This window comes from Hippoglossus stenolepis, chromosome 4, assembly GCF_022539355.2.
Source record: "Hippoglossus stenolepis isolate QCI-W04-F060 chromosome 4, HSTE1.2, whole genome shotgun sequence".
In the NCBI taxonomy this organism is placed as follows: Eukaryota; Metazoa; Chordata; class Actinopteri; order Pleuronectiformes; family Pleuronectidae; genus Hippoglossus; species Hippoglossus stenolepis.
The window spans coordinates 18,625,533-18,639,122 of NC_061486.1; the positions used below are offsets into that span (position 1 = coordinate 18,625,533).

The following is a 13,590-nucleotide window of genomic DNA, read 5'->3' on the forward strand; positions in this document are numbered from 1 at the left end:
TATATTTTCATCAAGATCCCAAATGTTATCGGAGAAATGCATCGAAAATGTTGAAAAACGCCCTTAAGAGAGTGAAAAAGTATTCCTGGATCCGCCTCCTGATCCAGATCCATGCCAAAGTTTTGTGTTAATCCATCAGCAGTTTTTGCTTAATACTTACAAACGCACCAATAAACACACAGGGGTGAAAACATAACCTCATACCATACCTTGGTAAACTTTTTTTTTACCAACTTAAAAAAAACGATTTAGTTGGTAGGACACAAATGAATTAAGTTTGCTCTAAGTAAAGTTAACAAGATATAGGCCTACTATCACAATTAATCATTTTTTTTATTTGAATAAGTTTAATTCATTTGTGTCTAGCCAGTATTTGTAATATTTTATATATACGAAAACATTCACCTAGTTGATTTTAAGATGAAAATGCAGTAATTCCCCAGTATAAATTCAAAAGTTGAGTGTTCAAAGTTCAAGAGACGATCATGTGGCTCAAACTTTTGTTTCCTGCTGAGCTCTTTTTTTTCTGTGTCTGTTTATTCAGTTGAAAAAGAGGTTTGCCAATGAGATTAGTAAACAAGGATGTGGGGTGACTGACACATGTTTCCAATGATTGGGAGCACACAGTCCATCATTACTTTCTCATTCTGTCCTCACACACAGCAGAGGCAACATGAGGCTGCAGGTTGTCCTGCTCGTTCTGCTCGCTCACCCCTTTGCTGCTGAAGGTAAGCACAACATTTTTAATCTATATTTTTAGTTAACAAAGTACTTGTAGTTACAAACACTTTTGTTAATTAAGAGCAACATTCCCATGAGCTTTATTATCCAAAGAATGAAGTTCATTACTTCAGAAGAACAATACAGAAGATGCAGTATAAAAACACAACAAGTAGGATACAGTTTTCTTCAACTTTCATCTTGTCTTAAGAGTCGTGTATGGATCGCTGTGAGAATGGTTTCGACTCTGAGAGGAAGTGTCAGTGTGACTCGATGTGCAAGTATTACAGGAGCTGCTGCTATGACTTCGAGGTGACCTGTGGGATGATGAGTAAGAAACCTCTCTGCTTTGTTTGTTCGAAATACATTACATTACAGTATTACAAAATGCATAGAGTCATCAGTCAAAATCTTGCAGCAAACGATTGTCACTGATGTCATTTTCATCCTCCCTTCAGCTCGTGGAGACACGTTTTCGTCTCCAGAGGATGCTGATGAAGATGAGGTGTTGGAAGGCACTACTTCTTCCCCCGGACGCTCAACACAGTCTTTTACCACAGCTGGTCATCAGCTGAAGCCCACGCGTCCGCCCATCTCTGACTTCAGACCACAGTGGCCTCCAGAATCCACACTAGACATGACCAAACCACCACGACTGATGGACACCTTATTTCAGAGAGTCCCTGTCAGACAGCAGACACTCGCCTCAAACACTGTCCTCCCTACACAGAAGGTCCCCTTAACAACTGAACCCCCTAAGATTGATACAACAACTCAGATGACCACTGTACCCGTCACTACGCGCACCACTGAAGCCCCCGACCCAGACGCTGAGGTCTGCAGTGGGAGGCCTTTTGACTCTTTCATGCAGCTTAAAAATGGCTCCATCTTTGCCTTCAGAGGTGAGTGACTGGCAATATAACCCTCTAATACTCAAATGTAGTAATCTGATATTTGAAGAGCAAACCTGCCTTTTAATGTAGGATTCTTAACCATGTGTGTTTTCTAGGGGACTACTTTTTTGAACTGAACCAGCAGTCGGTTGTGCCTGGTTATCCAAAGCTCATTAAGGATGTGTGGGGCATCGACGGGCCAATCGATGCTGCTTTCACCCGCATCAACTGTCAAGGGAAGACCTACATCTTCAAGGTGGGGACACAGACAATTATCTTTTCACTTGTCATCAGTGTGTCAGACTACCAAATATTTATGTTTTAATGCATGAAAACTTTAAACAGGGTAACAAGTACTGGAGGTTTGACAGTGGCGTCCTGGACGAAGACTATCCTCGAGATATCAGTGTGGGCTTTGACAAAATTCCCGATCACTTGGACGCAGCGTTTTCCCTCCCTGCCTCTGGTCATCACGGACGAGAGAGAGTCTATTTTTTCAAAGGTACCGCCACATATTCCACAATTTGGTGGATGAACACATGATACTGTTGAAAATCATACATAACATACATGTAAAAAGTGCTCAAAGATTTTCATATGGTCTCTTGTTGGTTTCTCCAGCGGATCAGTATTACATGTATGAGTTCTTGCACCAGCCGCCTCATGAGGAGTGTATCACCATGTCTGAGAGGTCTCCGTCCATGCTGTTCAGACGCTACACTGACGTATACTCCAACGCCTATGAAAGTTTCTTCAGCGAACTCTTCTCTGACTGTGAGTTGTGCTGTTGTGAATCACTTGTGTGTGTCTGGATTTGAGGCACGTGTCATGTTCACAGCTTTATGTTTTTCCAACCTTCTTTAGTGCCTCAGCATCATAGCAATCACCACTTTATTGACAAAGACTGGAAGGGCCTCAAGTCTCCTGTGGATGCTGCCATGGCAGGAAGGATCTATGTGACTCCCTTGACGTCGTCACGCCGCCAGGACCGGCAGTGGGATCAGCAGTACAGACAACAATGGGATCAGCAGTACAGACAACAGTGGGATCAGCAGTACAGACAACAGTCGGGTCGTGGGAGGCAAAGCCGTTCACCCGTCTGGGGCTCCGTGGCTGAGCAGGGCATGAACATGGGTCAGGACTTGGCTGCCAAGGGGATGGAAATGGGTCTGAAGTTGGCAGAGAGAAGGATGGAAATGGAGGAGAGGCTTGGACGAGGCAGAGACAGAGAGTGGGAACAGGAGGGGGACCGATACCCGCAGAACAACAGACGCAATTCCGACTCCAGAAATGAAAGGTGGCACTTGGAGAGAGGGAGCACAATGCCCATTCAGAGCGTCTTCTTCTTTAAAGGAGGTAAGTCAGCAGAGGAAATTAACATTAACAGAGAAATTCCGGTTGGGAATAATTAGACAGAACAGTTCAACAAACTATTTATTCATTTAACCTTTAGACGCATTACCACGGCCTTAGGTGAATGCCAGTCAATCCCTGAGAAAACAGTTAGGCCTTCTGTTAATGATTAGTTCCATTATTGATTGGTTAACTAACTGCCTAGTCCTTGAAATTTCTAAATGTCAGATAATCGAGTTGAGCGGGTACCCCATGTTCAGAGGCTTGAGTTGTCCCGCAGCAGCCACAAGTTCAGTTCTGACCCCCAGTTGCATGTCTTCCCTTAACACCTTCACACTTAACTTTGTCCTGTCAAGTAAAGACAAAAATGTCAGAAAACCCAACAAGTGTCCAAAACCTAGATATTTAATTTATCAGTGCTATAAAACTGAGAGAACCAATTAAACACCACATATGAGAACCAATAACTTATGAACATTTAACATTTTTACCGTCTGCCAAGAAGGTTGTTTTCACCTCTCTCCTATTGTTAGTTGGTTTGTTTTGATCAAGATTACGCAAAACTACTGCACGGATTACCACGAAACCTAGGGGTACGGGTCAGAGAGGAACCCATTCAATTTAGGGGCAGATTCCAGAATTTCCTTTGCACTTTCTCTAATGTTGCGATATACTGTAGGGCATTTTTCAACTTTTTTGTTGATTTCTCAGAGAATAATTATTGGATCTTGATGAAAAAAATCATGCATGTTTATGGGGCTGATATTTGAGTTTTTGCATGTGGTTTCATAAGGGGACCGTTGGGCCTTGGCAGAGCATCTGAGTGCCATTCTAATTGTTTAATAAATTACTTTCGTTTACACAAACAGGATATGATACGCTGTCCACAACATGTCCCATGAGTATTTGCTACTGGCGTGCAATTAAAGCCTCATGGGATCTGTAATCAAATCAAATCGTGTCTTACTTTATTTGTTGGATGAGGATATTCATTTGGTCAGACGTGCAGGGAAACCATGCAAGGAAAGATACCAAAGCAAAATCTGTATGTTGTCATAACATCACCCTCCCTCAATACCAACAAAATCAAAATGCCCCTCACACACACAGTCCCCCATGCAGAAAGTACTGTAGCTTTGACCAAAAATAAGAGCTAAAAGGTGAATTAATGTACATAGTACGTATGGTTAAATGTGGTCAAAAAGTAACCACTGTGTTATCTCTGTGTACGTTCAAAGTGCAAGGTGATCTAAACAGTAGAAGGTTCCCATGTAACCCCAAGAACATTATTTCAGCTTTGTTCAGTTAGAGCCACAGACGACAGCTGACAGACGAGGCAGGAACTCAGTAATTTAATAAAAGGTTCATCCAGAAACTTTCCCCGGCTCTGTCCCACCACACCAAAGTTATTATAACTGGTTTCACATGCTGTGTATTAGTCCACATGACAAAGAAACAGATGCTTGAAATAACTCTACACTGGTTTAACCCTTGAAACCAGTTATAGCTCCAGACAGAATGAATGATTGTCTTGTTTTGTGTGTTTTCTATAGATAAATACTACAGAGTGGACCTCAGCACCAAGAGAGTTGACCCCGCTGTTCCTCCATATCCCAGATCCATTGCCCAGTACTGGCTCGGCTGCTCAAAAACCAGTAGAACAGAGAAGTAGCGGTTTCAAATGTCTATATTGATACATTTGTGTACAGCAGGATCCAGATGAGCTGTGTTCACTGTGATATCTGTGTCAGTGTGTTCAGTGTTACAAATAACTAGCTGCTCATTAACTTTAGAAAATATTGATCTGTGAAAGTCCACATGCTCCTTGTTGTGGCCAAAGTTCAGCAGGTGGGTTTTCTGAACGCTGCAGGTCATCAGTTCACCTACTTCATCGAACACAACCGTTCTGATATAAGAAAAACTATGTTTATTTGCAACAGTTAAAAGGTTTAATGTTTTATACATTTACAGCTTTTCATTTAAGTCTCCAGTGTGGTAATAATTGAGGAGTGCGTTACACTGCCTCCATTCAAAGACTCACAAAGAATCCCTGATGTTTTCTAAATCATGTATCTACAGAAAAAAATTAATTCTTTGGTTATTAATTGTAAACATATATACGGTGACATATAATGAAACAATAATGGCAGGGCAGGAGGGGTCATATAATTTGAGTAAAAGAAAAGTAATTGTGTTTTCACACAGCAAAAATGTGATATCACATCAGAGGTCATTGTGCAGTGACAGCTGGGCTCATGCTCGAGGACACAAAAACATTTTTACAATTCCAGTTTTATCACATTACTGATTAGTGCAACAGAGCAAAATTGAACACTATAATGCATTGACAGAACGAAGCAGGTAAATGTTACGGGTTTTTGACTACAGGACATTCTGTGTACGGAGTCACGTTTGTTTGCATATTCACAGTTTGTTCTTATTTGTGTTTCAATAAAACATCAGCAAATCTCATTCATTGTGTTCACTTCAAAATAATAGCACACATTTCTCCACAGCTTATATTTGGGTCATTTGTTTGGGATGGCTTGGGCTCAGTAGGTAAAGCAGGTCATCTACTAACCAGAAGGTTAATGGTTTGATCCCTGGCTCCTCCAGTCTGCATGCTGGAATGTCATTGGGCAACACACTGAATCCTACATTACCCTTTAATTGTTAGCCGTGTGTGATAGAAAAACTGTTGTCTATCGAAGCGTGTGAATATGACTTTTGATAAGACTAGAAAAACTCTATAAATACAACCCATTTGTTCTCGTCCTTCTGTTACAATCCAGAAAGTAGGTGCTTGACATTCTCTACTCTCTAGGCTAAATGTTTTTCTCTTCTGGCAAAGGCCCAGATATTACAGTACTTGTTTGTATACACTTAACACAACACTGGTGCAACAAAAGCAACTATCACAATAAAAAATTCCATATGAAAATAGAGGTTATAAATGCAACAAGTGGTGTTCTTGAAATTATCCAAATACCACACCTGATACTATAGTATTTGTGTTCTACCCTAACTATATATTTGTTAATGTTTATTCTATATTCTCTATGCAAATGCTCGCTGCATGAATATCCTGATGTAAGCTGCACTTTTACATAACTGTTAAACATGATTACACCATAATTCAAGAAACCATGGTCTGCTAACTGAAATCTACAGTAGTAAAAATAAATATGCATCTGTTAGAATCAGACCTGCTGATGACGTGGTTCGTCAGAGGTCACAAGTGGTTAATCATGACATTTTCATAGCAGGGTTCATCACTCACACTGCCCACCGCTCCTTCGTTGGTGATGACCTCTGTGAGACTTGCAGCGTCTCCTGCCGGTCCCACAGTAAAGTAGTTGCTCTCAGTCTTTCCTGAACTGGAGTCCTCATCCTCAGCCCTCAGACCTGGGTCAGATGCAGCCAGCTCTGGCACGCTCTTCAAAATGGATGACAGCGGTCGTTTAGGGGTGCCACTCTCTGATTGTGAAACTTCACTAAGGCCCACTGTGTCAGAGGAGTTGTGGGAAGCATGCTTCCGCCTTATAGGTTTACAAATGGCGACCTCCCCTCCAGACGGCCCTCCCTCCTCCCACACACTCGCCCGAACCCCAAGCTTCCGTCTGGGTGGTTTGGTGATCCCCTCACCTCCCTTTGATTTGGACTTGCCAGACTCCTGCTCTTTTTGTCTCTGAAGGCTGCCAAGTCTTCGCAGCATGGCTTGAACAGGGCCATCAGAGCTCGTATCTGAGACGGGTCTCCCTGCTTTACCCACTGTCACGTACACTGTGGTGACTTTATCTAAAACCCCGGCCTGAGCATCACAGACAGATGTTTGCGGCAGGTTCCCTTTATGTGCAGCTGTGTTGGACATAGTCCGTCTTCTTCCTGCTGAGCTTGGGACCTGCGAGGTGGCTCGGGATGAGGTTCTGTCTACTTCCTGGTCCCCTGCCTCACAGCTTGACTCCTGGTTGTCTGTAGCCTGCTCATCCACTTCCTCCTCTTCCTTTTCCTCGCCCTCTGCTGCATCCTCGTCCCCAGTTCTAGCAGCACCTCCCTGGCTTTGAAGGGCCGAGAGCATCAAAACTCCCCAGGTGGATTTGGGTTTGTTGGTGCGAAGGAGAGCGCCAGGGTCCTGAGCGGAGCCACGGCGCTCTTTGGGGCTGAAGCGGGTGCCCTCTGCGAAAGAGACAGACGGCCGCTTGGACTTGGCGATGCTGGAGGTGCGAGGGATGTTGAAGGGCGAGGTGATGTCCTCGCTGCTGAAGCCTGATGGGTCCAGGAACATGTTACACTTTGAGCTCATCTCCTGGAACTCGCCGCCTGCCACGGCTGGGATGTCTGTCAAAGTAACATCCAGAACGACGGAAATAAATGGGAAGTATATTAGATGTCAGTCCTTTTCGCCACTAAAAGAAGGCAATATAAAGTTTGGTGAAAAGTATCCCTCCTCCTACCTTCTCTTGGAGGGACACAGTAGAGAGCTTCACCCTCCTCCTCATCACTGTCAAAGGACGACCCCTCAGTCACCCAGCCAGAGGACGGAGGCTCAATGAAGCTGTGGTTGAAGGTCAGCTCTGGGTCATGGTGAGATACTGTGTGTGTGGCATGAAAATAGATTAAATAATATAGAAGGTAATGTTAGTCAAATCCAGACAGGGCTTATCTAAGTACTATGTGTCTCACCTCTGTGTGTTAGCCTTCACTGCCCATGCACACTCTTCATGATAATAAGAGGTTGATGGTGATTTGTAACATGGTCTGTCCTGTGCTATGGGGTTAGGGATTATGTATATGTACAGCTTTGAATGAAGGTGTATTACTGACCGGTGACACGAGGCAGACCTGAGGACCAGTTAGAGATACATGGCAGAGCAGCACTGATGTTTGCCAGGACGCTGTAGACGTGATATTTCATCCGAACAGACAAACCTCCGTCAGCCACAACCGCCCTAAGAGGAAGGTTAATAAAGTGAGAGTTTCACACTATAGCACAGTGCCACAGCTAAATTTGTGTCGATTGTAATAATACAGTAACAATGCGTTTTTACACATATTACACATATGTTACACAAAATACAAAGCTAGCTATTCTGCTGTCGCTGAACACCTGTATAGTAAACCTGCACCCTTGGTTATTTGTATGTGCTACTCAAGTAGAATCAGCAGAGCTTGGAGCGGAGGATTGTGTATAGAAATCTGTGACGGAATTATTTTAAAAGTGAGTGAGGTACAGACCTGTCTTTGCTGTCAACAGGGCCTCCTCCACAACACAAACAGCAGCAGAGCACAGCTAACAGCAACAGGAGCAAAGGGACCAACACTCCTGCAAGTACAGCACTCCTGCCACCTGACACACACACACACACACACACACACACACACACACACACACACACACACACACACACACACACACACACACACACACACACACACACACACGACACACACACACACACAAAATATGACACAAGGATGGATGGATAGACAGATGTTCAAATGGATGGATGGACGTACTGTTGGGGCAGACGCCAGTGACTGGGTGGCATGGGATCCCCTCACCACAGTCACACACAGAGGAGCAGTTGAGGCCGAACTGCACAGCAGAGCAGCTGCTGTTACAGCTGGAAACAACAGAGAATCACACAATTACACGTAATCACCACAGCAATCAAACCAAAAACCCTGCATACACAACTCGCTAAAAATACTGTGATGACTCATAAACACTGTGACCTCATAGAGAGAAAAATTAAAGGAACCATTACAGAAGGTTCTGCATGTTTTAACCTAGTAACCTCAAATGGTATACTCCTAACAATAACATTACTGCCAACTACTATGTTTAAATTACTTGGATTATACCACTGGTTGGTTTGAAAATTCCCCTCATTCAGGTTTGAGAATACAAAAATTATTTCACATTAGTTTACAGTCTCTCCTCTGGGTTTGAGTTTATGCTTCTAACTGTATTACCATGAGACAGTAACCTACATTAAGCTGCCATACAAATGGAATTATAGTGGCTAATGGGTTAAATCAAGTATGCCTCAATGAGGGTTAAACAGTCTTGACTAGACCAACTAACAAAGGCGACTACAGAAACCTGGAGGTGAGAGATAAATTAAAGTTTGAAGTTTGAAAGCTTCTTTTTTGTAACAGCTGTATGTGTTGAAAAATCTTACCGTTGTGCTTTAAAGTTGATTATCCTGCTGGAAAGATAGCTTAGCTTTTAGTCTTTCGTAGGACTAGTTTACCTGGTGCTTACCCCCCCCCCCCACTACAGTTGCATTTCATGACTACTTTATTTATGTTATGTAACAAAACTAAATATCTGAGCTGTTGGAGGAACAAAACTTAAAATTGTACATTTTGGTACATTTTCAAAACTCCTTTGGTATAGGAATGTTCAAATGTTAAAACAGACATCAAACTGCAGTTCTGACCAAATATTTGCACACAAATGAATCAAATATACTCCAGAGTCAGACAACTTTGTGTGTGTGTGTCTGTGTCTGTGTGTTTGGGCATGTTGGAAGTGACACTATATAACCCTGTCCAAAGCGAACACAAACACTTCTGTAACTCTCACCTCTCTCCCTGAAAGCCTGGCAGACAGACACATCTTCCTGTCACGTGACTGCAGTTACCATGGAAACAAGGGCTGCACAGGAAGCTGCAGGCTTCTCCGAACGTCCTGTCAGGGCAGGCCTCCTCACACCTGGGCAACAGAGAACAGTCACCAAAGACACTTACAATAAACTGACTCACCTTTTGTAGATATTGTTCCACACGTTGAGGACACTGCATTCATTGTCCACACTCTCATTTCATTTTCATAGTCCATAAAAAGTACACACACTTTCTACTGGCTGCTTTTGAAATGTGAAGATGCATGCAAAGACATAAATATTCCTTACAAAAACAAACAAGAATCATAGCATTGTTTTTTTTCATGTACAAAAGTACAATAAATACATAAGATAGAAAAGTTCCTTCTCTTCACAATCCACCTCACAGGAAGTTATTTGCATTGACCTTATCAAGTTAAAACTTCCATGGTGAGATAATCCAATCCATCAATCACATGTGATCAATAAATAGAAATGCAGTTATGAGGAGCTAGAGGTTGGATAGTTTTTTTCTTTTTAGCAGGTTCAGCTGCTTGTGGGGAAACTTAAAGTATTTATTAACAACTACACAATAACTATAACATCAGACACTTTCATTAATAATTAGTACCATATCACATTGGTCTGAAACATGTAAAAATCCACCATATAACCTTCAGTGTAACTTACACACAGTCTGGTCACACATGCTCACATATGCTTTAAACCTATATGTGCACACCTGGGTCCTGTCCATCCGGGGTCACACCTCCAACAGTCCCCTGTCTTTGGGTCACATGGTTCGTTGTTCCTGCAACGTGGACACTTCTCCTGGCAGCCGTCACCGTACAAACCAGACGGGCACTGGCGGTCGCACTGTGTCCCGTTCCATCCGGGTTCACAGGCGGCGCAGGCCCCGTCAGTGGCAGAGCAGATCTGGTTGTCTTTACAGTTACCACAGCTGAGGACAGACCAGACAGATTCTATCAGTATATCCTGCAAGCTCAAGATAATAGAAACACACATATAATCTAACTTTTACACCTACCTCATTTTACACCCACTGCCATACTTTCCAGATTCACAGGGCTGGTTACAGTAGTCACCCTGGTACCCCGGGTGGCACAGGCACTGCCCGTTACCAGGCTCACAGCTGCTGTGTGTGAGGTCACAGTTGCATCGCCGGTCACAGCTGGGTCCCCACCAGCCTGCCTCACACTCACACACACCAGTCCTCTCATTACACAGCGACAGGTAGCAGTTGCAGGTGACGGGGCATTTAAGCCCCCAGTGTCCTCTCAGGCACTGGCAGCGGCCTGTGAGCTGGTCGCACCCGGGGCCCACAGAGCCGCTGCCGACGCACTGGCACGGTTTGGAGCAGGTCGGCGTCCACCAGCCTTCGTCGCAGGTGCAGTTCCCGTAGCTGGGGTGGCAGTGGCCATGGCGGGTGCACTTGCAGGGGTACTGGCACAGCGGACCCCAGCGGTTGGGGTTGCAGGTGCACTCACCTGTGACAGGGTTACATCGGCCGTGTGGGTGGCACCGACACACCTGGCGACAGTCTGACGCCCAGAACTCAGGAGGACAGCCTGATAACAAACAAACAAAAACAGAATACAATTAATATTAAAATACTAATAATAACTGTTAATACACACTCAGTATGAGTACATACACACTAATACTGTGAATATATGCTAGAACTATAAATACACTAAAACTGCAGATACTTACTAAAACTGTGTAACCACTGTATGAAGTAGGAGGATCTAACTAACTACATTTACATTATTACATTTACAGTGCTTAAGGAGACATTTTCCCTTTGAACCTCACAATTAGTTTCTCTTTTAATGATGTATGGTACAGGTGTTCTAATAATATTTTTATTTTCATTTAAGTGTTGATTCAGCTCAAAACACTGCTTCCTGCTTCTTTGCACAGAATTAAAATAGCTCCAGCTCGAACTAATACAAAAGTAAAAATGTATTTAAAAATGTATCATTCAGGGGTTGAATAAATACATTTACCTTTGACACTTTAAGTACATCAAGCTGATAATACCTGTGTACTTTTATAAGGAAAGGATTTTCAATTTACTTCTACTTGTAATTGAGTATTTTTTCAATTGTTGTTTTGGTAATTTCACTAAAGATAAAGATCTGAACACTTCTTTCTGGGTACCTATAATAAACTACCAATATTAGTATAAAACCACTAGACCATCAACAGCAACGTATTTTTTACACAATTAAACTTAAATCTATAGTGTAGTTTAATAAAAAAACTTTTTAAACACGTGCATTATTCAAATGATGCGGAACATCTTCTGCTGTTTAATGTAACTCACGTGTTTTGCAGTGAGCTCCGTAGTAGCCAGGTGGGCAGCGACACACTCCAGGATACACACAGATCTCATCCTTTAGACAGGCCTGCTCACCCTCACACACAGCTACACACACACACACACACACACACACACACACACACACACACACACACACACACACATTTATTTATAGAGCAAGGAAAATAAAGCCAAAATAGAGGTAGTGAAATTATTATTTCTCCATACTGCTTTCTATCAGAACAGTTAAAACTCACGTATAGTGCACTCGTTTCCCTCTTGACGCCATCCAGTGCAACAGACAAGGGCGGAGGGGTCTCTTGAAATATAGAAAATAACTGAATCAGTCTGACAAATATGATAGACAAAAGACAACACTAGTAATAGCCAAAGAAAGAAGATATGTAAAAAATCGGTTTGTATTTTAACAAAGGTCAAAGTCGAACACAACCTATACTGAGAAAAACGTTGATGGCAGTGAAATGTGTGACAGGAACAGCACTTATATTCTGGTATCCAGGGATGTCAACATATTTTGGTCACAAGCTTCTGTAAGCGACGGGTTCCTGCTGTCATCACTTAACCAAAAAGTAAAGAGTCAACAGGTGTGAGTGAAGGTGAAGTTTGACTGCACCTGATACTGCGGCAGACGTTCTTCCCAGTGGGGTCCAGTGTGTGTGAGGATGAAGACCAGCAGCAGAGCAGAACACTCAGCGCTGTGAGGACAAACTTCATCTCCAACGCCAGACCGCAACCAAAACCTGGAGCCGAATATCTTTCTTGTCTGAATGTCCAGTCTGTTCCTGATTTCTGTCTTTCCTCTCAGTTTGTTCTCCTTCCAGTCAGAACACAATAAGAGGCAGCTGTATCTCTCTGTCCTCCCCCCACCCTTCCCTCCTTCCCTTGCTCCCTCTCTTTCTCTCCTGTGAGTCGTCTTGCGGCTCCAGTGCAGCCAGAGAGGTCGAAGCCCCCAGGTTTCCTCTTCCCATTTCCTGGGGAAGTCAGAGCCACTTCCTTCTATTCAGCCAGACTCAGAGCTTTTTAAAGATGGTTGAACACTAACACACAAAACACGCCCCACACAGACACACACACACACACCACTGTTGGTCACCTTTTTCCCAGAATCTGATGTTTACAGTCTTCCTGGAGATGATGACGAAAGCCTCAGTGCTCCTTAAAAGTCATGAAATTACAAAGATGGTCACATGATCAAACTAGAATGACACTCAATAGAGTTCATACCTCCGTCAAGACCCAACAGTCTCCTTATGAAACCACATTTAAAGTCACCAAATTGGATCTGCACAGAATTGCACACACTCATAACTATCAGTTTCCTAAACATTTCCGATTGTTTTAAATCAAGATCCATTCATTATTTAATGAGAAATCAAGGAATATGTTGAAAAACGCCCTGTCTCTCAATGTTAAAGAAAGTGAAAAAAAAAGTCCTGAATCCGTCCCCTTGATTCGGATCCACTCCAAGATTTGATGGATTCCTTCCTGGGTCATGCCTCACCCCTCCACTGCATTTTATGTTTATCGGTTGAGTGATTCATTCATAATCCTGCTAACTAACAAACATACAAACGCAGACTAAAAACATAACATCCTTGGTGGAGGAAAAAATGTGTATTGAAAAAAATGTAAAACATGAGCTGCA

The 13,590-nt window shown here is 43.0% G+C and overlaps 2 protein-coding genes across 2 annotated transcripts; one reads left to right on the forward strand and one right to left on the reverse strand.

Moving 5' to 3' along the window:
• Positions 1–589: 589 nt before the first annotated feature.
• vtna (vitronectin a) lies at positions 590–5,438 on the forward strand. The gene is made up of 8 exons (XM_035155039.2): positions 590–728; positions 932–1,051; positions 1,179–1,622; positions 1,730–1,869; positions 1,959–2,115; positions 2,235–2,387; positions 2,478–2,969; positions 4,520–5,438. The coding sequence occupies exons 1-8, from the start codon at positions 674–676 to the stop codon at positions 4,636–4,638; spliced, it is 1,680 nt and encodes a 559-aa protein (XP_035010930.1). The 5' UTR covers positions 590–673; the 3' UTR covers positions 4,639–5,438.
• scarf1 (scavenger receptor class F, member 1) lies at positions 4,874–13,087 on the reverse strand. Its single transcript, XM_035155038.2, has 11 exons — positions 12,559–13,087; positions 12,182–12,243; positions 11,928–12,029; positions 10,626–11,166; positions 10,320–10,538; positions 9,559–9,687; positions 8,484–8,590; positions 8,202–8,313; positions 7,791–7,915; positions 7,421–7,558; positions 4,874–7,304 (listed from the first exon to the last, which is right to left on the reverse strand). The coding sequence occupies exons 1-11, from the start codon at positions 12,657–12,659 to the stop codon at positions 6,199–6,201; spliced, it is 2,742 nt and encodes a 913-aa protein (XP_035010929.1). The 5' UTR covers positions 12,660–13,087; the 3' UTR covers positions 4,874–6,198.
• Positions 13,088–13,590: the final 503 nt, after the last annotated feature.

What these genes read in the sequence shown, in the direction of transcription:
- scarf1 (XM_035155038.2), bottom strand. Translation starts at nt 12,659, where the DNA reads ATGAAGTTTGTCCTCACAGCGCTGAGTGTTCTGCTCTGCTGCTGGTCT. An exon ending in AACGTCTGCCGCAGTATCAG is followed by an intron (nt 12,244 to 12,558) that starts GTGCAGTCAAAC and finishes CTATATTTCAAG; the next exon opens with AGACCCCTCCGCCCTTGTCT. An exon ending in GGGAAACGAGTGCACTATAC is followed by an intron (nt 12,030 to 12,181) that starts GTGAGTTTTAAC and finishes GTGTGTGTGTAG; the next exon opens with CTGTGTGTGAGGGTGAGCAG.
- vtna (XM_035155039.2), top strand. Translation starts at nt 674, where the DNA reads ATGAGGCTGCAGGTTGTCCTGCTCGTTCTGCTCGCTCACCCCTTTGCT. An exon ending in GGAAGACCTACATCTTCAAG is followed by an intron (nt 1,870 to 1,958) that starts GTGGGGACACAG and finishes AACTTTAAACAG; the next exon opens with GGTAACAAGTACTGGAGGTT. An exon ending in GAGAGTCTATTTTTTCAAAG is followed by an intron (nt 2,116 to 2,234) that starts GTACCGCCACAT and finishes TGGTTTCTCCAG; the next exon opens with CGGATCAGTATTACATGTAT.